Source organism: Stegodyphus dumicola, chromosome 4 (genome assembly GCF_044657685.1).
Source record: "Stegodyphus dumicola isolate Sdum_Otavi_A_Nest chromosome 4, ASM4465768v1".
NCBI lineage: Eukaryota > Metazoa > Arthropoda > Arachnida > Araneae > Eresidae > Stegodyphus > Stegodyphus dumicola.
The window spans coordinates 205,003,011-205,028,095 of record NC_140771.1 but is presented as its reverse complement, the minus strand read 5'-3'; the positions used below and the strand labels follow the sequence as shown (position 1 = coordinate 205,028,095).

Sequence of the window (25,085 nt, the reverse complement as noted above, 5' to 3'; positions counted from 1 at the left end):
AGAAATAGTGTTTTAAGAACTTTATCCGAAATGCCATCGGTAGCAAGATTTTGCATTTTTTGTAAAAGTTGACTAGGTTTACTATCTCCCAAGTCTATGCCTGTTAGCAGTCTCTGTAAACGTTTATTTTCACTTTCTTTAAAAGTGTTCAAGAGACGTTCTTTAGCAGCAGTATATTTGGTTTTGCTATTGTCACTGATAATATCCCATAAACTTTCAACAAATTTTGCTTCCGATTGCGAAACTAAGTAGTTGAATTTAGTTTCCTCGGCAGTTATTCCACAAATAGAAAACTGTGCTTCTACTTGAGCTACTCCCCAAAAGGGAGGTATTTTAACACTTACCCGTGCTATTTCTTCTTTAATCGCCGATTCTTCACTTTCTGACATCTTTATCAATAATTCCGAGGTCACCAAGAATGTAGTTGCTTGCTAAGTTCTTTTTATAATAATTTAAATAGCAAAAATCAAAAGCAAGAATCAATTTTTTCCCATACATAACATCTTTATTATTCTTTTAGCCCTCACTAACTCCCTACTGATTTCAGGCATGACAACACTTAGAAACTAAACTGAAACTCTAGGTGAAGTGAAAGTAGTAGTTATTATCTAGTAGAAGTAGTTGTAGTTATTATGACCAATAATAATTGTTGCCTACACCCACTAGGGGTATTTACCTAATGGCAGGGATACCTTTGTAGAGGACTTTTTAAGGGACACTGTGGCTCATATACATGTTACACATGGGGAAACCGTGAAAAGGCCCAAATAAGTAATAAATATTTTAGTAGTAGTTTAAGTAATAAAAATTTGTTCTATGATTCCATTTCATAGATCTGAAATCAGGCAAGTTTTGTAAACAACAGTGAAAAGTGGTTGAAATCAAGGTTTTCATACAGAGCATGTTGTATTTACAAAATACATGACTGTCTTCTACCAGTAACAGACTGTATCTGCACCTTTCTTATTGATGTTTGAAAGAGTAATTTTGGAGTAGGTTTTCTTCAATGCACCCTATATAGACATATATGTATTTATATGTTTCATTTCTGTAATAATTTCAAACTTGAAAATGATTGTGACAGAGATGAAAACATCATTAAACATTAATTATATTAAAGCAATTCAATGAAATTTTTAAATAAAAACTGTATTAGATAAGATATATTTCATTAACTATTATTTTAATTTTTTCCTTACAGCCAGTATACTTTAAATATCAGTCCTCAGCATAGTGAAATTACTACATGTTTAGGTGAAGAAAGAAGAGAATATGAAAAACTGTTGCACTGTACAATGCATCCAGCATCTGAAACATTAAATTTAGCTGATATTGTTTATAACAGTGAAAGTGTAGAAGGACTTACAGTGAACTTGCTTGTAGCTGTGAGAGATGTAAGATTTTTAAAATTTCTTTCTTTCATGAAAAATTCAATCAATGAAAAATACTGCTAGTAGAGCATATCAAATAATTTTTTTAGAAAAAACTTTGAACAACATGGAAAAAAATATTTTCAGTGATATAAAATACAAAAGCATTCTATAAAATCTCTTTTTTTGTTACCCAATAAAAATTTGCTAGGTTTTTTAAAAAAACAAAAACTTTTTGAAAACTAGTGTCGTTTTAAAATAAAAATGTTAAAACTTTGTTAAAGAATTTAAGAGGAATTAAAATTTTCAAAATCACATTAAGATTTAGCAATTAATATAATTTACTTCCATAACTTTTTGACAAATGACTTAACTTTTTTTTAACAATATGATAAAAATCCTGTTTCAATTATTCCATGTTTAAACAAAGATGGTAACATTTAAAGTTAAAATTTAAAGATTTTATTTTATTTTTTGTTAAAATATAATTAATATATTACTACATACGATTGTTTTCTTTTACCTAATTTATAGTTTATATTAGTATGTGCCTCTTCCATATAACTACTAATATTTCATATCTTATCTTTCTTTGCCTTATTACTCTTTTTTGATTATTAGTAACAATAAGATAAAAAGCCCATTCCTATCCTCATAACATTTCATATGTATTTTATTTCATAATCCATTTAATATATTATATTTCTTTAACTGGCTTTAAACTTCATTAAAAATGCAATGTGTAACAATGTAAAATTTCCCAAAGAATTATTTGGTTTCTTAATTTAAAATAATAAACACATAAGAACATATAGAATCTGAAACACATCAGAATTATCAATGAGAGCTGTTATACAGTGAAATCCAGGATTAAAGACTATCCACGATTTATATATTTCATAAAAAGGTCACACTCATGAAAGGTATGATGATGGTTATCTCACAGAAGATGATTCTCGGTGATAATTATTTACATTATTAATTATTATTATTATTACTGTTATTTAATTATTCTCTCAGAAATTCTGGTCTCTTTCAGAGGTGGCTACACAACAGATTCCTTTTTAAAAAGTACATTTTAATGAGTTTTACATATAGCATGCATAATATTTAATTCAATTATGTATCATTTACAAAAACAAATAGCATAAAAATTCACACAAGAATGCTGGACTGGTTTTTTTTCAAATTAACATTTTTTTCCCCTTCCTAAATAGATTGGAACTTTACAGACTGTAAAAACAAGAGATGGTAGAGATCTTAAGAAGCTTCTTTTGACAGTCTTTGATCAATCACATGCAGTGTTTCATATCCTCATGTAAGAATATTAATTATTTAATTATAAATTTACATTTTTAATAAAAAAAAGCTCATGAACAAAAAAAAAAAATTCTCTCATTAGTTTGTGAAACGAAGATCACATGGATTTAAAACAGCATATTTATACTCCAAAATTTGTTTCATATCATAATTCATTTATTATAAAATAATTTTATTGAAAAATTTTGATCAATATAATATGTTATGAATTGCAGTGTAATGAATAACATAAGATTAAACATTTTCAATTTATACCCTCATATATAGTTTTTTAATCCTAAAAAAATTTATCTAAAATGAAACTATCAAGAGTATCATCTGTTACAGAAGTATAATTTATTATACATTAGAAAAAATGTATGGAAAATATTAAAAAAGATTGTAAAAAAAAAGCTTTCTACAGAAATTTAACTTTTTTATAGTCAGATACTGGTAAAATGTACATTTCGTTAGAAACATTAAAGCAAAAACATAATTTAAATTTTCCTAAGTTATGACCGATAATTAGAATTCATATTACTGACCTAGTGATTACTTTTCCAAGTACAGAGCATATGCAAAACACTATTTTAAGAAGTTTTTGACATTTTAATACATTATCTTCTGCTTAAGAACTTATTTACTAAGAGCTAAGATGTTTAGAAATCTAATCATTCAATTTAATGCCATTTTTGTATGATAATACTTTAATTATGATTTTTTTTTTTTTTTTTTGCATACAATTTCATCAGTTTATTACATTTACAACTGTATTCAGCTGCATCAATTTGCAAATGTACTCAATACAATAAATTTAGAACAATATTTAGCGATTCAACATAAAAGATCCAATATGTTTAATTTTACAATACTAAAGAAGTTTAGAAATGTTTAAAAATAAAATAAAGTTGATACGCAATGTACTGCAGAAGGTAGCAAAATACAGAATGTTTAAATGATTAAAATTTTACTCAGAATATAGAAGCATTATGCTTCATTTTCTTTAATACTGCAACATTGTAAACATTATTATATGAAAATTTTAATACTACAAACAAATTATCAGTGCATGAAGTTATACCTTTCTAAATTGACATCACAGGTTGTAATGTAAAAATGTTCTCAAATAAAATGTATTTTGTACTCTTAATTTTCATGAACTAAATACAGTTTTGCAATAGCTCATTCCACAGTTTTTCTTTCTCTTGATCTCCTTGATGTCTCTTGTAAGCTTTCTGAATTTGTAGTCACTTGAGCAGAACATCCTATATATACTATACATACATATTTATTACAAAGATATAAATACATGTTTATGTATGTATATATATATATGTAAAGAAATAAATTTAGAAACCAATTTTTCACAAGCACCAAAAATTATAATTCAAATAAATAAATTTCCAAAAAACCTATAAATGTAGATTTATAGGTTTATAGGTCCAACAGAATTCTGAAATTAGAATTACATTAATTAGAATTCTGAAAAAGCTAAAAGAAAAATTAAAATAAACCATTACAAGAAAAAAAAATAATTAAAAAAAGAATTAATAAAAGCAGAAAGAAAACTGAATTCATTAAAGGATTTAAAAAAATTAAAAACCGGAAAAGTTTACTTTTCCAATTTTTTACGCAATTAAAACAACAATTTACAATTACCAAAATTGATAAAGCTAGCAAAAAAGTAAGTTCTACAATGTAAACAAATTTCTGTGATCTGTGCCAAAAGTTCTACAATTTGCTAATTGAAAATGAGCTGAAAAATTCTGCTACCTATAGTATCTCTAAAAATAAAGAAAGAACTATTATTAAGAAAATTTCTGCCTTTTACAAAAAATGGAAAATTTCTTTTTTCACTGAAAACAATAGATTTGCCAATCTTTATGCTTCACCTAAATTTCTCAAAAATCCTGTCAAATTTTAATTTATAGCTAACAGTTCTAAAAATTTCAAGAAGAATTTTTATAATATTTTTACCAATCTACTTAAGTCTATATGTAATACTATAGTATTTGATAAAGATAAAACAGATAAAAACTACTGCTGGATTATATACGACAATTTGCAAATTATTCAGAAAGATCTTCAAATTTATAATATTAACTGCTATGACTTTGAAAACGTCTACACTTCTCTACCATGCAAAGAAATTTACAAGTCTTCTGGAGCTATCAATGCATTTCCTGAAATACCTAGCATTCTGGATTTGCAAAAATGGAAGGAATTTCTACATTTCTCGCTTGACAATAACTATATCAAACATTCAAAATTTCTTTTCCTGGAAACACATGGTATTCTAATGGGAAGTTTCTTTCAATTCACCTTTGTAACTTATTATTGTTTCCTAAAGAATTTTAAGTTTCTTAAAAGACTTTCTGATAATGATTTTACTAAATTTGAACACACTTGCAGATATACTGATCACATTATTACTTTCAACAATTATAATCTCATAGAAAATTGCAACATCTACTCCTACTGTCTAAAACCTAATAAAAAAAATCAAACGGTAATAGACTGTCTGGATCTTAGCATTTATAATCTTAAAGAAATTATACTTTTTGTTAAAAGAAGAAAATTTAATTGTTATACTATTAAACTTATAAATTGGAACTTTAGCATATCTAAAAAAGTTATAGCAAATACAAATATTAACCAAATCAGCAGAATTAAAAAAGTTTGTACTGAAATAGAAAAAGAACAAGAAATCTTAATCCTCATTAAAATTTTAAAAGATAATGAAATTCCAATTAATTTCATTAACAGTCTTAAAAAAGCCTGGAGTGGTCTACACCCCATAAAGCTTTATGAATGAGTAAAGTATGAATTTTTTATCTGAAAGCTCCAATAGAGAAGGATAAAGAAGGATATTTTAGAAAGTTATATACGTTTTATTTTAATTTATGCTTCTTTTTATTTCTTTGCTTAGCTGTAATTAATTATGGGGCCTACTATTTTCAAGTTGTTATGATAAGCCCATGATGTGAAGATTTTTTACTTTTCTAACCTTATTCCTTTACTTACTTTCCTTTGCATTCTACTAAGACTAAATGTGTAATATATTTTTTTAAAAATTAAATACATTTTATATAAAAAAATTTTTTCTTAAATTCACCATAAAGAAATTTCTAGGCACATTTGACAATAGTTTTTAAAAGCAAAAAACTAACTACCATTTGAGTTTCAGGAAATGTTTAAAGCATATTAAATATTTGGAATTCTGCTTATTAATTTTAATGTTCTTGATTTTTTTTTTTTTTTTTTGCTTTTCTTTTTCTGTTTATTCATTTTAATTGCAATTTTGCTTTTAATTTAAATTTGGGTTTTTATTTTGGAAGAATTTGATATTTTTTACACTTAAGAATAATTCTTTCTCCTCTGTTGACATTTCAAAGTGTCAGTATGTTTTTTAAATAAAAAGTTTTTCTTTAAATTCAAAATTCTTTGCTATATAGCATTAAACTGACCTTTTGGGAGGTGGCTTTCTCAACTACGATTTTTAGTTTCACCAAACTTGCAACCCTAGGCATCTCAGCTTTTAACAGTTATTTTCATTGTTTCAAACTGGTGTTTGAATAAAGGTTCTCAAATCTGGTGAACAAAAAATATATTGGGATTATTCATCAGCTAATTCAGGATATAGAAAAGCATGGATTTTCTTATGGAACAAGAACTGTAATCATTTTTGATGAATGCTCCTCCTGAAGACATTATATTGAAGTTATTGGATGTCTCTTCTTTCCTGTTCCTTTTTTTCATTATTTAGTTTTGGTTTTTCTTGTAATGGTTCATTTTTTCAGAATTCTAATTCTACGTTTATAGGTTTTTTGGAAATTTATTTATTGAATTTAAGTTGAAAAATTGGTTCTAAATTTCTTTCTTTATGTATTTTTGATCAATTTTCAGCAGCATTATGCGTGAAAATTCTTGAAATGATTTTATATTTTTCTTTATAATTTTTTTTTGCGTTTATATATATATATAATTACAAAACAATTATTTTAAAAACAAAATATAGTCTTGTTTAGAATTTTCATGCATTAAGCTGCTGAAAAATTATTAGTAAAGACATAGAGTAAGAAATTTAGAACCAATTTTTCACAAAATATTGAAATTCATAAGTAATAAATTTCAAATAATCCTATAAATGCAATAAGGAATTTAATAAATCTTAAAATCAAAAACTCTTTAAAAAAACATTATAGAAGAAGAATTCAATCAGAAGTAAGGAAAAAAACAAAGTAAATTCAAATTAAAATCTTGAATAAAGAGAATTCTATTCAAAGAATTGAAAATGTAAGTGAAATAATAAAATACTTTAGTGAAAAATTCAAATCAAAATTTTACCTTTAAACTAACAGCACATAATCCAAAGTATTTACAACATAAGTGAAATTATAATACTTTAGTGAAATGTGGAACCACAGTATTTCAGCGGCTTTTTAGCATACAAACTAGGATTTTTCTTTTAACCTTTTTCTAAATTTTGCAGCACAATGCGCAAAGTTTTTGACCACATAGGTCTTTTATCGTTTGTTCTTTTTACTTTACTTTAAATTATATATATATATATACAAACACACATATACATATATATTTATTTATTCACTTTATCATACAGATGGGAAGAAGAAACAGCTAACTTTCTTTTGAAATATTGTTCTAAGAGAAGTGGTAAGTACTTAAATTTTGAAAACTAGACTACATGTATAATAGGATTATAAATAAACTCTGCTTTTTGTCCCATTTCAGTTAGAATGAATATCTATGCATTTGAGTATGTTCCATGCTTCTCTTACCACACTCCTTTTTTATGAAAAACTAAAAATTTGTTCATATTACTGTATTTTTGCATGCATAAGCTTAAGTTATTTATCTTTTGAAAATATTTAAGTGATACATTTATACATGATGCACTGTTTACATAAAATGATTCATAAATTTCATTAAAACCCCTCAATTTTTCTCGGTGGTTGGTTTAAAATGCAAAATAACTCTAAGAATTTAATATATATATATATATATATATATATATTATATATATATATATATAAAATAAAAAATAGAAACAACTTCAACTTTTGAATGTTTTAGTTAGGAAGTGCAAGGTCTAACTTACTTTGAATCATCTCCTAATTAGTATCTTTAAATAAAATTAAATTCTAATTTGCTAGCTTAAGTAACCAAAGGTAAACAATGACAACAGTTTTAAACTAACTTCAACAATAATTTTATTAAATTTTAATTTGATTTGTCCATTAACTTCCAATCCGCCAATTCCAATTGAAATTCCAGTTGAAATTCCAATTGAAATTCCAGTTTTTTGTCTAAAAAACTGGAATTTCAAAAAGACTACACAACTAAATATCTCTTGAGTAGTTATAGATTCTGGTTCTAATTTAAGAAAACAATCAAATAATGTATATGGGCTCACCCAGTAGCCAAGCAGTAAAAATGCTGAACACTGGTAGTTTGATCCGAGTTCAAATCGTGGAGAACGGGCTGGGTGCATCAGTGTTTTCATCATGTGGGACATGTATCTGAACCTATTTCCCTTAGAAAGTCCTGGGCTCAAATGCAGTTTAGCCCACTGCATGGTGACTTGCAATAAACGCCCATACATGGCAAAGTTTATTTTGATTTATTATAAACACTGATTCACTTTTTAAATTTTTGATACCAAAATTTACAGCCCTGTATTATATTTAAAGAAATTAAATAATAAAGAATTTGAATAAATGTATATATGTTTCTCACTCTATGATAAAACAACAGTACCTAGAGCCATCATATTTTGAATAACGTATGTTTCCACCTAAATATGGGCATCTGGAAGCCCAAATTGGAATTTATTTTATTATCTATTTCATATTTTGTATAATCGGAAATCCAAAAGATACGCTCATTTAAAAATTATTTTGCGATATTGCTGTTGAACTGAATTTTATCGTTTAAGTGCAAAGAACATGATAATTAATAAATAAAGGTAATATGCAAAATGGCCCTTTGGGCGTAATGTAAAATCTGAAAGCCTTCAAATTAATTTTTTTAAATTGCATTATATATATGTATATATTTTAATTTCTTGTTGACAGTATTACCTATCATAGTTTTAGATATAAAAAAAAAAAAAAAAAACATGGCTTTCACAGCATTTTTTAATAACTAGATACGAATAAATTTCTTTAGAAAGAGCACAAATGTATCCTTCCATCCACTGCTACTTTAAAAGCACCATTTTGCATGAAAACAAAATTGTCAAGTAGCAGACAAATAATTTCAGACTTTAAAAAACCTGCAGTTACAAAAACTTTCCAAGCAGACAATATTTTTTGGAATTTTTACTTTTTAATTTGAGCAGTTAATTCAGTTAACCAAATACAGTCAAAAGTCGTTAATTCGGACACCCATAATCCGGAATGATCTATAATCCGGACCTCAAAGCTACAAACTTTCTGCGCATGCGTCGCGTTCACGCATGCGCACAGGCGTTTACGAAAGCGCGTAAGACCCTTACGGCTGCGAATATGTTTGTACGCATGCGCGTTTAATGTGTAACGGAGTTATACGCTAAGCTTAAGTTATCTAATTCAGTTAATGTTGCAGATTGCGTTGTTCCTTAATCTTCGAATTGGATCCGGCTTATTATTTTTTGCAGACTGTTAGAGCAATTTTATAAAAGTGAGCTTGAACTTTCGATTATGTCAAATAGAATTTCCGATATATATTTACTACAAAGCGAAAGTATGTTTTGAAATCCGAAATCTGTTTATCAATTTCACGCTGCTCTGCGGCAGAGGGGGGGGGCAGAAACGTCATTATTAGATTATGATAGATTAGAAAGATTATGTCAAATAGAATTTCCGATATATATTTACTAATATGTAATTTGTATCTACAAAGCGAAAGTATGTTTTGAAATCCGAAATCTGTTTATCAATTTCACACAGCGGATTGGAAGTTAATCTGTCAGCACTATCCTTATCTTCAGGGCAGATGTTTTTATTTTATTTCGTTTATAATTCCGTACTAAGTGTAGTATTTCATCTCGATGTACTCCGTCTTTGATATGATTTAAATCAAGTTCCTTGTCATTATAATTCGCTTCCGATAGTGAAGAAAGTGACCCAGAGGTTATTGAAAACGAAAACATTTCGATTGACAAATTAGTCGGTATTCTCAACACAGCAATTATAGGACTTGAACAGCGGAACTTTGTAACTAAACAAGAAATTATGTCTGTTTAATAGAATTAAAGAGAAAGTATTATCACATGAAATGAAGCAACTTACGTTGAAGGAAATGTTTAATAAAGTAAACAAATAAATATTAAGCTTTTTCTTTTTGTAAATTTTGATACCCTTTAGATCATAATTGATCTTTATTTCATAAATTACGGTTTCATATTTTTAATTTTGTGATTTCTGCATGCCATCTTACCAGATTTAAACTGATGATCGATAATCCGGAATCGCCGAAGTCCCGAGGAGTCCGGATTAACGACTTTTGACTGTATTATCGCCCTATATTATATTTAAGGAAATTAAATAATGATGGATCTGCATGAATGTATGTATGTTTCTCGCATTGTGAAAAAACAATGGTATATAGAGCCATCAAATTTTGAATAACGTAGTCCTCAACATGAATATGGGTACCTGAAAGCCCAAAGTTTGAATTTTGAATTTATTTTAACACGTATTTCATATTTTGTTAAACTTTATTCATGATAACTTCAAAATATATTTATTTCTGGTACAGAAGAAGAGATATTTTTTAGCATTCCTTAAAAAGTGTAATGCTTCTAATAATGAACCATGTCATTAACGAAGGATCATGATAAACTGAATAGAAAAGATTCATTGATGAAGGAAAAACTACATGGAAAGAATTATGAACTTTCAATATGAATACCTAAAGTACAGAATTTGACTAAACATATAACAGTCTTTTATTTCTTACATAATTATTTATTGCTTACTATCATCTTTCAAACAGAGAAAATATACTTAAAAAGAAAAATTTTGAACTTGAAAATGTTTCTAAAGTACAATAAACTACAAGCAGAAACATAAAAATATCTTTTATTGATAATTATTAACTAGGGAACATTTCTAACAATAAATAAATAAATATTCATTTCATGACTGTTTTTCATATATTTGCTCATCTTATTATTATGAGCGTTTTTCTCATATAACCCTCATCAAATTACCTTTAATAGAACTTTTTCATTGTTTGTCACAGTTTGATCTTATATTAAATTCAAATTTTGAATCTCTGTTTTTTACATGTCAGCCAATAATAAGTATCACATTTAATTCACAACTGAATGAAATATTAAAAAAAATTTTTTTTTGAAAAACTAAATATTTCATTGATATTTTAACTAATTTGAAATGTACAAATTAAAACAAATCATTATTTTTTCATCTAACCACCTAAAATATTATGATTAAAATACAAAATCATTAAAGTTACACAACCAACTCACCCACTGAAAAAGGGCAATAGAAAAAAACAAGGGTTAGCATAAATTAAAAGCCTCCCAAATGAAATTATTTTGGGTGTCAAGATGAAAATTAGTGACAAAGTTTAAATGTGAATAAGTTGCAAAACTGTTAATGCAATTTTTACAAACCTGGTGTCTAGCCATAAACTGAATGAATTTATGGAAAACAAATGGCATGTTATTTCAGAAAGAGTCTGATTTTTATATCAAGAAAATCATATTAGAGAAAAGCTATACATAAATATAATACATATTCTAACTCACCAAGACAATTTGCATTTTTGAGACAAAAAGTGCAATTCAGGGTTTACCAACTGGCCAACAAGAACCATACACATCACTTCTCCTTTTGCATGGTGAACCTGTTAAAAAAATCAATTTGAGGTTCCATTTTTGATTTTAGTGGTAGTAACATTAATAATACAGTCAAAAGTCGTTAATCCGGACTCGTCGGGACTTCGGCGATTCCAGATTATCGATTTTTCCGGATTATAGATCATCAGTTTAAATCTCGTAAGATGGCATGCAGAAATTCTAAAATTAAAAATATGAAACCGTAATTTATGAAATAAAGAACAATTATGATCTAAAGGGTATCAAAATTTGCAAAAAGAAAAAGCTTAATATTTATTTGTTTACTTTATTAAACATTTCTTTCAATGCAAGTTGTTTAAGTTCCTTCATTTTATGTGATAATACTTTCTCTTTAATTCTATAAACAGACATAATTTCTTGTTCAGTTACAAAGTTCCGCTGTTCAAGACCTATAATTGCTGTGTCAAGAACACCGACTAATTTGTCAATCAAAATTTTTTCGTTTTCAATAACCTCTGTCACTTTTCTTCGCTATCGGAAGCGAATTATAATGACGAGGAATTTCTTTTAAATCATATCAAAGACGGAGCATATCGAGATGAAATACTACATTTGGTAAGGAATTATAAGCCAAATAAAATAAAAACATATGCGCTGAAGATAAGGATAGTGCTGACAGATCAACTTCCAATTCATTACGCGGCCGCCGCAACGTTCCCCCCGCCGAGCAGCGTGAAATTGATAAACAGATTTCGGATTTCAAAACATACTTTCGCTTTAGATCCTTTACATATTAACAAATATATATCGGAAATTCTATTTGATACAATCGAAAGTTTAAGCTTACTTTTATAAAATTGCTCTTACAGTCTGCAAAAAATAATAAGCCGGATCCAATTCGAAAATTAAGGAACAACGCAATCATCAACATTAACTGAAATAGATAATTAGATAATTTTAGCTTATACGTCCATTATACATAAAACGCGCACGCGAAAACGTATTCTGCACTTGCGCACACTCATATGCGCAGTCGTAAAAGGTCTTACGCGCACGCGTAAACGCCTATGCGCATGTGTCAACGCGGCGCATGCGCAGAAAGTTTTTAGTTTTGAGGTCCGGATTATAGATCATTCCGAATTATGGGTGTCCGAATTAACGACTTTTGACTGTATAATGCTTTGTATTCTTTAAGAGAATACTAATGTTGGTGCCAACAGAGAGATGATTTATATTGCAAATAGATTTGGGTAAAACTTATGATATCTATAACTACTGTTAAGTATTACAGATACTATATTTTTTCTCCTTATAATTTTTATTTTAAAAATCTTTTCTCCTCTGAAGCTTTTTGAATTGCAAAAATGTAACAAAAAATAAAGTAAAACAGCAGCAAATTATTAACAGTTAGGTTTCTTGATGCTGGCACTCCTAACCATAGCATAATTAATAGGTCAATTTCATATTGTATTTGAAATGGCTTTCTTGTTTACATGTGTAGTTTACTTAAATATGTGATATAAACTCTACTACAATCTTTTCATGAAAGAAAACTATTAAATGACTACAAGAAATCAATACAAAAAGAATGAAATAATAATTAGTAATTTTAAAAAATGCTACATCTTAAAGATGAAAAACGATTTGAAAAACCATTGTTACCTTTTCAAGATAAACATAAAAAATTGCGCAGAACTGAGCCACATAAGAAAATGAACTTTTATTTTCAAACTCGTCTAAAAAAAGAGATTCAGATATAAACAAACCATAAAAGGAATTACATCTCTTACATATATATTGGATATGCTCAATGAATTTACGGATATAATGGTAACTTACATTTTTTTTTTGAAATCTTGCAACTTAAATAGAACTAAATTAAATAAAAACTATGAAACTAAATTAACTAGAAAAATATAAATATATTAAATGCTGACACCTAAATTTTAAAAGTTTAGATGAGTTGTGAATTAGCATCCTTAATTTTTTGCCATCATTACAAATTATATTTTATGAATATTTTATTATAGTTATTTTTAACATTATATATATATGAATATTAATTTTACAGTGTTGTATGTAGCTGATATTAAAGTGAATTATAGCCCTTTTATGAAGGAAATGGTTGCAACATCAGGAAGTACTACAATTTTCACACCAGAGCCAGGAAAGTATATTACTCATATGAATTTTTTTCTAAAATGGATTAAGCTGTAGACATGCTGGAAAGCAGACAAATATTTTCCCTTTATATAAACTTCTAAGGACTACATGGTTCAAAAAATCAAAATGAAATTTGAATATGGGTTGAAGGCATGTGCTTCCAAATGATATGAATAACTTTAGATTTATAGTAACAGCAAGAAATTTTAAAAATTCCCAATAACCAGCTCCCAGTTTTTCATATTGTAATATGATCGATAAAGTGAAAAGCCATAAATGGCAGTGAAATGCACCTAAAGACTCAAAAAGTGTCTGTGCAAGAGCACTGGCAAAGAAGAATAGGAATGACAAAAGAAGGAAAATAACAGGCACTAAGTGAAGTTGTGTGAAGGTGTATATTATGCACCATAGCAATAAGACAACATAGTGCAGAAAATCAAAGGCATTAATAATACATTCTAGGTGACTACTACCATCTTTTGCGATATTTATACATAATTTCTAAAGGTAGTAACCACATAAATTGTGTGGTTATGATCTATGAATTATATAGTTTCAGTGTTATGATATAAATTGTATACACTGACATGGTTGCATGCCATGATGTGAATACATGCAGTTTAAATCTCAACACTGTTTTACTTTTCCTTTTTTGTTCTCATAAGTCTTGTTGACAATGCTTTTTTTTATCAGTAATTTGAAGATAAAAAAACTCATTTGCCAGTGCACTTTTCCCCCCTTAAAGACACTATTCTAACACCACCTTTGTTTTTAGAGTACTAATCACATAGTGAATAATGTAAAAAAGTGAGTGCTGGTATTCGAAATTTCTTAAATCTATTTGCCATAACTGTGAGAGGTCAAATATTGTTATTTACATCATTCTTGAGTACATACCTTAAAACCCTTATATCTCAATTTTCCCTTTAGTTTGTTAAACCATGTGACCCCTTTGTATTATAAAATGATAATTTTCATTCTTTTGATTTATATATAGAAATTGCAGAAGGAAGGGTTTTATATCAATATGCCATGAAAGCAACACTTCCCAATGACAAAGACCAAATTTCTAATATTTCTAATGGTGATGTACTAAATCAAAAATTATATTTAAATTTAATATTTATAATTCTTCAAACATAATTAATTCAAAAATTTTAAAAATTGTAATAGAAATAAAAAAATATTAAAAAAAAATCATTCAAATTTTTGCCTTTCTTTAATTTTTTTTCAGATTCTTCTACTGTGTATACCATAGAAAAAATATCAAAATTAATTAATTCAACAGAAATTACAATGGATGAAATTCAAGGAACACTTCACGCATTTCTTGCTGCATTTGATATTGATGGAACTTCTAAAATCTCATCATTAAGATGGTAGTTTTCCTTATTTTCATTATAAATTGGTATAATTTAGAGGAGGGATACCCAACCCATATTTTACAAGTCACACATGGCTCACATTGTATGTCTGGTCCCTTCTGAGTGTTGTGAAGGGTTAAAAAGTAAAAAGAACAGTCAAATTCAATTATGCTACACACCTCATAGGTGCAGCTGGCATGCTGTTTTCCACCAGATATTGTGAGGCAACATTGCTCTAAATATTCTATGCATCATCGCTGATGTTATGCTGAGTTGCTTTATGACACTAATCGAAATGGCAACTTTTTTCTTCTGCCCCAGACTTTCATTTTGAATGCAATACATTTTCACTCTCACTTCTGTCCTGCCAACTGCTAACATTTGATGCTTAAAACACATTCCAAAATTTTATCAGTATCGATGTAGTTTTCAAGAACAGTGCTCATTTATCTATGTTGGCTTATTAAAATGTTTGATTAATAAGAAATAAAAAGGAATACTTAAATTGGTTATGGCTATGAGTTTCTTCTCTATACATCTACTATACTATAAACTTTTCTAAATTATTACATACATATATGTGTGTTTGTGTGTGTGTATGTGATTTTTGGAATAAAAGTCAAGGCAACTAAAGCCTCACAATTAAACATGCTCAGTTTTAGTAAAATTATGTAAATATAAAAATTGTTTTTTTATACTTACACCTTGGACCTTGTAATAGAAAAAAAATTAAATATTTTTTGAATCCTTGCAAGTAATTTGTATAATAATTATAATACTGAAATATTAGGAAGTATTAAATTATTTTTTTTAATTTAACTGTTTTAAATTATTTGTTAGGTTATGAAGTAATTTAATTTGGTATACTATAAATTGGAAAAAAAAAACAAACTGAAAATTAACTAAGTAGCATAAGAATGGAGGTTCTAAGACTGTATTACAGAATTGCATTTTAGAAGTTCAGCACAATCTCTTTTTCTGCATGTATTTTGGAAGACTAATGAATACAAATTTTATTTTCAGCTTCTTTTTTTTTTAAATTTTAGTCTTTTCCATAATAAAATGAATATAAATGTCTGAAATGATTTTGCATTGTATGTCATTTGTTATTTTCTATCCTTAAAAATTAAATTTTTCTCTTGCTATATCACAAACATTTTACTAAAGAGTCATTGTTAACAGATGCTCTTCTCATCTATTTTAAAAATTTGTGTAAGGAAAATTGTTTTTTATTGTGTAGCTATAAATTCTTTAAGGAATTATTCTGTAGGTGAATAATTTGAATTTAATTTTTCAACTTTCATATGCATATCTGAGGCATTAAACATTTCTTAAAATGCATGAGCTAGTTTGAAAATGTATTAAATAGTATTTTTAAAACATTTTAGAAAAATGGTTTCTCTACAAGCATGGGTTTTAACGAGAAAGTTTCAAAATTAATTTTATTAATGTATTAAATCTATAAGCCCATCAACATTTATAACAAGGCGATTTCTTTAAGAGCTTATTTCCTTCTGTTTGTCACTGTGTCTCTATTACTGTAACATAGAATTTAAATAAATTTTGTCAAGTCATACACAGTTTGACTGCCAATACATGTCAAATTTGTGAACAAATTCCCTTTCATCTAGCTCAAGGTTTCCCAACCCTATGTCCCTGCACACCATGGTGCCCACTGCTGTGCGATCACAATAAAAATGCTTTAGTTTTCAATGAATTAAAAATAGTGCTCTAGGTTTTTTAATGAAACAGAAACTGTTGTCCAACACAGATACCAGCACAAAGTGAAATGTGACCTATCTCTTTTTTTTTTATGTGCATGTATTTAAAGTCTATCCAACTATAAATTCACCTTGAAAAAGTAAATGGTGCCAACTGTCCAACAGATATTCTAGAATGTGCTCTTGGGGACTCCTGTTCTAGCTTATCAACAGCCCAGTTTTCACTGATTATTAAAACGGTTTTTCTTTATTTAGGTGGCTGGCTACGTCTACTAGTCTTTATATAAAGTTTTACACAGTAGTCTTTAGACTAAGCACATCTTAAATACAAAAACTCTGTATAAACTTAATAAAAAAAAAGCAGCTCATTTGACAACAATCATAGGTCTTTTGATAACAGTGTGCAAAACACCCCAATAAACATCCTAATGATGAATAAAGATGACATATTCTAGCAGTCTTTCCTACAGTAAAACAACATTCCACAAATAATACATCTTTCTTTGAATTTCCATTTGAGGGAAAAAAAGAGAATATTGTTTATGGTACTTCATCAATTTTTAATTTCTTTTTAACCTTTTTATTTTGTTTTATTTATATATTTCTGGAATGAGAGAAAATGCACAAGCAATCAGTCATCAAGAGATAATAGGTAGTTCAGTAAATAACTTAAAATTTTAGCATACTTCCCACAAAAAAAGTTTCTAGAGTATTAGCCTTTCTTAAATAGACAAACCTTAAGCTTTTTATCATAATGAATTAATCTAACTTCGAACAATGAAATAATAGCAGAAAATATTTAGTCGAATAGAATCCTTTAAAAAGGTTTTCAGGAATAATTTAAAGCGAAAGATTTTAAAGAAAAGCAGATAATTTGAAAGGTAAAAAGAAAAATGGAAAACACTAATTAACTGAGCTACAAATAAGTCATTACATTTATGAAACATTTTAAATTTTAAGAATTTTATCTCCCAAAAATCTACAAATTAGACTTGACTAATGGCTCTTCCAATATGTAATAGGCAGATAAATTGGGGAAAATACTTCTTCCTGGCAAGATAACTAGTTTATTAAATTTCTTACATATCTATTTATTATACTCCATTTAAACTTTAGTACATGCCCATTAATTAATTAAATTAATGTAGGACCCATTTTACTACCTATATACATTTAAGTATTGTTTAGGGCACTTAATAAAATTACTCATTCTACAACTTTAAAGCTGGTTAAATTGCATTTGCAGTTGTCTGAAAATATATCTATGCACTCACTTCACAGGCCTACTGGAAATTATAATATAATTACTATTTTTAAAAATAATAATCTTTTTAATAATTCTTTAACTGTTTTAACTTCAGTGTTACTTCAGATTCTAAATATATATCATGATACTGTAGGGCGCTTATCAAAATAAAAGGATATTGATAGAAATAAAATTTGACTGTTACTTATTAAAAATGACTGAAAGCAATTTGCACAAAAGCATTTTTTAACATTAACTAACAATGCCTGTCAGTTAATTAAACTCAAAATATTTAATTTTTTTTAAAACTTCTATGCCTGTCTTTGCATTTCTGTCATAAGTGGACAAGCGGCCCAATAAAATTATGAGAGTGTAAAAAAGCAAGGGTAAAAATTAGCCTCTATAGAGTTGTCCGAAATAAACTTAAAAATAATGGGGCAGTTCTTGAGGAGGTCCCCATTCATGTCCCCCAATGACAAAAGGGGCAACAAGGTTGAATCCTCGACTCAAGTCGGATGTAAATATTGCTATAAATAACCATGACCAGTTGTCAAACGAAAGCAAGCCACCCCAACAGAGGATACTCCACTTCTTTTCCCCTACTGCATCAACGTATAAGGATATTCTGTTATTCTTCATTTTATTGCATATAATTCTTTTAATATTATGCAAAGGTAAAGAGGAATGAGATTGGGCCATAAAAGATCCAGCCTTGGCAAGTCTATATGCTTCCTCATTTTGAAAAATATCACAATGGCTGGCAATCATCTGAAGGGCAATGCTCTTTCTGTTTTCCCTTAGCTTAAAAAGTTTCATTTTATAAGAATAAACCTGGGCATTTTCCCATGTTTATTTCAGACAACTCTAGAGAGGCTAATTTTTACCCTTGCTTTTTTACACTCTCATAATTTTATTGGGCCGCTTGTCCACTTATGGCAGAAATGCCAAAGACAGGCATAGGATTAAAAAAAAAAAATTATATTTTGAGTTTAATTAACCGGCAGACATTGTTAGTTAATGTTAAATAATGCTTTTGTGCAAATTGCTTTCAATAATCTTTAATAAGTAACAGTCAAATTTTATTTCTATCAATATAGTTAGAACTGGTAAGTGACAAAATAGCAGCTTGTGAATCGATGAAAAACACAATATTTTGAACTAGGCTATTTATAAATTTATCAGTTACATATGTTACAGCTGCTACCTCACCATCAAAATTGTCACAGTACTTCCCAGCAGGATAGCTAATATTGAATTATTTGAATAGACTCCAGCACCAGCATATTTTAGCACATCTTCTGCTGAACCATCTGTGTAGGTGTACACATGGAACCACTTGTTTGGAGGGTACCTGTAAAGTGTGGTAGCCACAGAAACATTTGATAACTCATTTGGAATGGAAAATTTTTTGTTGACATTCCAAACAAGATACAGGTGTTTTTGCAACTTATCTAAATTTAAAACAGGATTCCACTCCTAAGAGAAAACCTGACAAGTGTAGGAATGTCATATCATCACGATCGCACATAGTCGAAAAGAAGGATCTATGAGTCTTTAGTCTTTCACTTGCTAGTCTACAGCATTTTTTTTTTTTTAAATTATTTTCTTCTTCAGATTTTTTCACCAATATTCATAGCACTTTTTTGGCACCTTTCACTTAAAAGCTCCAAATCTGTCTGTAATTCCATAGCAACAAAAGGAATATCGTGCCACCAATGATTAATCACAACATATGTTGTTTTGGAAAATATCCAGATAGTTTATAACAGAATCTGATGCAGTAATAAAAACTTCATTACCATATTCAATAACAAAATGTACATAACTTTATAGGCTGTACGCAAAACATCTTGGGTCGAACCCCAAATAATACCATCCAGATGTTTCAGTAGTTTAGATCTCAGATGTCCTCAATCAATGGCTGCATTTATTTGTTTTTTCCAAGATAATTTTGGATAATGAATGAATCTAAATGAATGCCCAAGTAAACAGGATCATATGTTCTATTCAGATCTTTATTATTATAGTTGATCAAGAAAACTTTTAATGAATTTATATAAATTGCCAAAAATGCCGTAGAAAATCACTCTTTTAAGTAAACAGGATCCACTCCTATGAGATAGTCCTATGGGATAGGTATAATCCAGCTCTCCAAATTTTATCAAAAGCATTTTTGTAATCTACAAATATACAAAGGTACTTTGCTTTCTCTGAAAGCCATCCTTTATCTCTTGAGGTAAGCAGACTAGTCAGCAGTTCATCTATGTCTTTGAAAATCTACCTGCCTTTGAGAAATCACACAAGCTTCGTCTAACACAAACAGTAATCTGTTAGCAATCAATTTCTCAGTTTATTTACATAAAATGTTTGCAAGAGAGATTGGGCAGTAACTGTCCAAATTCTCTTCAGATTTTTTAAGTTTGAGAATTGGTATTATCATAGCCTTTCTCCAGGCACTTGGCAAACTATTTCTACAAGTCTAGTTTATAAACTTCAATACTACAAGTTTTGTAGAAACTCCAACTTTAGTGCAGAATTCGGGTAAGATTTCATCAGGGCCTGCATTTTTGCCCTTCACTAAAGTTCCTAGACCATTTCTCAGCTATTCCATAATGAAATCAGCATCTAAAAGTTCTCAAACCTTGTAATTTCGTTTTGTATAGGTCCCAATTAATTTTCCTTTATTTTAATAAAAGGCATGAAATTGCTATCTTAGCATAGGGCCTACAAAAGGTAAGTGAGATTTTTTATAGGTAGTAAGTTCTTTGGTACCTATTTTAACACATTCATTTCTTTTGATTTTTCATCTGGGATAAAAATCTGTGAGTCCTTATGAAATCTCTTCTAAAATCCAGTCCTTTCAGAAAATGTTTATATGTAGAGTGCTTAGGATAATGCATCTTTTTAAAACAGCCTGTGCCTTACGGAGAGCTATACAGTTCTCACTAAGTCCAGTTTTATGAACCCTCTGGCGAGCTTTATCTCTGTCATTCTTGAGTTTCTACACATTTTCATTCTAGAAAGGAGCATATTTCTTTTGCTGTCTTCTTGGGATACCAACAGAGGCGCATTTTAAAACTGCTAGTGAAAAAAGTTTTGAAGCATATTCGAGATATGGCAAAATCAGAGAGTTGGTAATATATTCATCAGTGAATTAAAAGTAAAATTTACAAAGAATTGAAACCAAAATTTATGAAAATTTAGAAATGATAAGAAAGTTATTTGCTATTCTGCAAAAAGTCTTTCTTTTATATGTTATATGGTCACCTCATACAGAAATGATATCGTAATGATATCGAACTTTCTCCAAACCATCTATTCGACTGTCCTGCTATTTTGGCCAAGCTCTTCAGTATAGTATAACTTCCTCACACCAACTCCTCTATTCTTCAAAATTATTGATGTTGCTGCGGCTATTCTGGATACTTTTGGTCTTATTTGACTCCTCTGCATTGACTCCTTGGACAAGACAATAACAACATACAGAAATGCAAACATCACCTCTGGATTTAACAAACTAGAATTTAACAAACTGTTGCTCAAGTTTTGCACAACACTCTTCTGAAAATGCACGTTTTAAATCCTGAATAGCCCAAAAAAGCATTTGGCATGCAACAATTCAGCAGCATATGACACATGCTTAATAGGATACAAGCGTGACCTTTGAGAACAAGGCCTTACAGCTTAGTGGCGTTGAGCGTGTGACATCATCACAAGGAGTGCATCCCTTTTTTGGAGGTGAGGGCAGCACTATGTCAAAGGTTATTCTCAGTCGCCATTGCTGCAAAAGAAGAGGTTGCATTGCAATTATTGATTTAAAATCTTGAGATATACTGTGATTTTTCTGCAGTTGGATATATGAAATTTGAGGTTTTTGGCAATTTGTGGGTTGTTCCAGAAGCAATATAATGCCTTACATGTGCTCAGTGCTATGATGTAATTGCAATTACAAATCTGGACCTGAAGTACATATTTTCGCTTTTCCTAATGATGCAGATCTGAAAAAAAAGTGGATCCGTGCAATAAAACGAAATGACTTTGTTCCAACTAAAAACAACAGGGTGAGCTTTCATTAGTATGATTTCATTGATATTTTAAGAAAAATTAAATAAATTAAATATTCAATATGTTTAATACATCTGTTTTTAATGTAAAGCATGATATGTAATAAATGTTAAGATAGTATCACTTATGTAATAATTACCTAGTTACTTTACATCAGAATAACAAAAAATTAACTTCTACTGATAAATAAGCATACTGTGAGTCCACTCGCTTTCAGTGGAGAAGAGAAGTTTCTTTGCACTCCTCACGTGACATCATGAGAGAGCTGGGTGGCGGCCTTGTTTTTTGAAGTCCATGGTACAAGTCTGCTGAATAAGCTGGCTAATTCATTTGAATGATATCCTCTGTTTCCAAAAACTCTGACATCAGAGATGCTTGATGTAGATAACTAGTGTCATCTATTATTAACAAAAGATCAGGGTAAACAGCATCAATCAACAGCCTTAGTATTCCAGGATCTCATTCACATATGTATGTTCTTCATCAATGATATGCAACTCAGTGCATCCATTTTTGATGTTCTACCTAAAACCATGAAACTGTTTCCATGGAAACAAGATTTTTCAGGAACAAGGAAAGGCAAGTTGTGAGTTCTTCACTCCTTCCAGATCAAAACACATTCATAATCAGAGTTCAGAGTATACCTGGACTTGTGAGTAAATATTGCATGGTCCCACTCTCTCCTTAGTTTTATTGAACATAAAAATTACATCCCTTTAAATAGACCCTTTTGACAGATAAAGTGAGTGGAACATAAATCACTGCTTTTCTTAAATAAAATCAGGTATATTGAAATCCTTGTGCCGCAGTGGTTGATTTGAGTGCCTGTGGCAGTCCTAATGATAACCAATAATGGAGAGATTTGTTCTAAAACCAGTTTTCTTGTAGTTATTCCAAAGTTTTTTTGACAAAAAATAATCTTTGGATACAGCTATTGCTATTGACCGCCCTCAACCAGACTATCTACTAATCGAAACACTGCTTAAAAAGCAATTCCAAGTTCTTCATATATGACATTTTTAGGAATATTCAGTTCTTTGGCGATTCCATGTATGTTTGCTCTCCTCCCTGAATTTATAAATTACAACCCACTTTTGACATTCACTAAATTATGCCTTTGAGTCATAACTAATGAATACTAATCTCTTTCAGAAATCCCATTAACTTTAAACAACACTACATACCCGATTTCAAACATATGTCACTGTCTAACACATTGTCAGCCATCTAATTTACATATTTCATATGCTAACATATGTAGAAAAATCCAATTTTGTGTTTAGTTGCAGAAAACTAACATAAAAAATAATTACTCTATTAAACACTGAAGAAACTTTTGTAAGTTAGTATATTTTTTTAAGATTATTCTTTAATTCTGACAAGATTGTATTTTAAATAAACAATCTATTGAAAAAATTGTACATACCTAATTTTTCAAAGATAAAATAATATTCAACTCAATTTCAGCCCAGGATGTCTGCAGTTATTGCAAAAAATAAATGATAAATGTGTTAACGGTTTATGTGAAGTTGGAAGTGGAGCTAAAACACTGCCTGCTGAAGAAATATTTGATCTAATAGTGTCACTGATAGACAATACAGGATGTCTTCCAAGATGTCTTTTCACTGGTCAAGCAGCTCAACATCTTTTAGGATTTAGTGTAAGTTTAAAAAATAATAATATTAAAATGATTTATAATGTCTGATGAGACAATTTATGAATTCTAAACTATACCAATTAAATTAAATTTATATAAATTAATTTCTTTCAGAAGAATTTGAAGTACTGATTTTGTTTTCAAAATTCACTTATTTCATTACTTTACACATCAGTATGAAAGACTTACTGCATTTCCTCGCGTACTTTATCCCCTATCCTTTTAGTGACCAGTTTGGAAAATTAAAAAAATATTTGCATAATTTTCTCCTACCTCTATTGTACATTTTTCTTTCTGAAGGCTAGTTTATTGGTACAGTACAAAGTCCGAGATCCGGAACGAACTAAAATCCGAACCTCAAAGTCACCAACAACTGTTTTATTATTTTTCTCTATACAGTCAAAAGTCGTTAATCCGGACTCGTCGGGACTTCGGCGATTCCGGATTATCGATTTTTCCGAATTATAGATTATCAGTTTAAATCAGGAAGATGGCATGCAAAAATTACAAAATTAAAAATATGAAACCGTAATTTATGAAATAAAGAACAATTATGATCTAAAGGGTATCAAAATTTACAAAAAGAAAAAGCTCAATATTTATTTGTTTACTTTATTAAACATTTCCTTCAATGTAAGTTGCTTCGTTTCATGTGATAATACTTTCTCTTTAATTCTATTAAACAGACATAATTTCTTGTTTAGTTACAAAGTTCCGCTGTTCAAGTCCTATAATTGCTGTGTTGAGAATACCGACTAATTTGTCAATCGAAATGTTTTCGTTTTCAATAACCTCTGGGTCACTTTCTTCACTATCGGAAGCGAATTATAATGACGAGGAACTTGATTTAAATCATATCAAAGACAGAATGAAATACTACACTTAGTATGGAATTATAAACCAAATAAAATAAAAACATCTGCCCTGAAGATAAGGATAGTGCTGACAAATCAACTTCCAATCCGCCGCGTGAAATTGATAAACAGATTTCGGATCTCAAAACATACTTTCGCTTTGTAGATACAAATTACATATTAGTAAATATATATCGGAAATTCTATTTGACATAATCTTTCTAATCTATCATAATCTAATAATGACGTTTCTGCCCCCCCCCTCTGCCGCAGAGCAGCGTGAAATTGATAAACAGATTTCGGATTTCAAAACATACTTTCGCTTTGTAGTAAATATATATCGGAAATTCTATTTGACATAATCGAAAGTTCAAGCTTACTTTTATAAAATTGCTCTAACAGTCTGCAAAAAATAATAAGCCGGATCCAATTCGAAGATTAAGGAACAACGCAATCGGCAACATTAACTGAATTAGATAACTTTAGCTTAGCGTGTAACTCCGTTACAATTTAAACGCG

The 25,085-nt window shown here is 29.0% G+C and overlaps 1 protein-coding gene and 1 long non-coding RNA gene across 6 annotated transcripts in view; one reads left to right on the top strand and one right to left on the bottom strand.

Moving 5' to 3' along the window:
• Nucleotides 1–25,085, top strand: part of hdm (meiosis specific with OB domains hold'em) — a 71,098-nt gene that overhangs the window by 12,898 nt on the left and 33,115 nt on the right. For all 4 annotated transcript variants that reach the window (XM_035373420.2, XM_035373425.2, XM_035373408.2 and 1 more), the window contains exons 4-10: nucleotides 1,202–1,394; nucleotides 2,588–2,688; nucleotides 7,291–7,343; nucleotides 13,568–13,663; nucleotides 14,657–14,743; nucleotides 14,894–15,038; nucleotides 23,523–23,715. In XM_035373420.2, coding sequence (XP_035229311.1) covers nucleotides 1,202–1,394; nucleotides 2,588–2,688; nucleotides 7,291–7,343; nucleotides 13,568–13,663; nucleotides 14,657–14,743; nucleotides 14,894–15,038; nucleotides 23,523–23,715 — 868 coding nt within the window. The remainder of the gene's footprint in view (nucleotides 1–1,201; nucleotides 1,395–2,587; nucleotides 2,689–7,290; nucleotides 7,344–13,567; nucleotides 13,664–14,656; nucleotides 14,744–14,893; nucleotides 15,039–23,522; nucleotides 23,716–25,085) is intronic.
• LOC118201351 (uncharacterized) lies at nucleotides 1,996–25,085 on the bottom strand. 2 transcript variants are annotated; one of them, XR_015040859.1, is made up of 3 exons: nucleotides 24,324–25,085; nucleotides 11,446–11,543; nucleotides 1,996–3,943 (listed from the first exon to the last, which is right to left on the bottom strand). It is a non-coding gene; the product is annotated as an uncharacterized LOC118201351 (long non-coding RNA). The 2 variants fall into 2 exon arrangements; XR_004760229.2 differs by having other exon boundaries at nucleotides 1,999–3,943; nucleotides 24,947–25,078.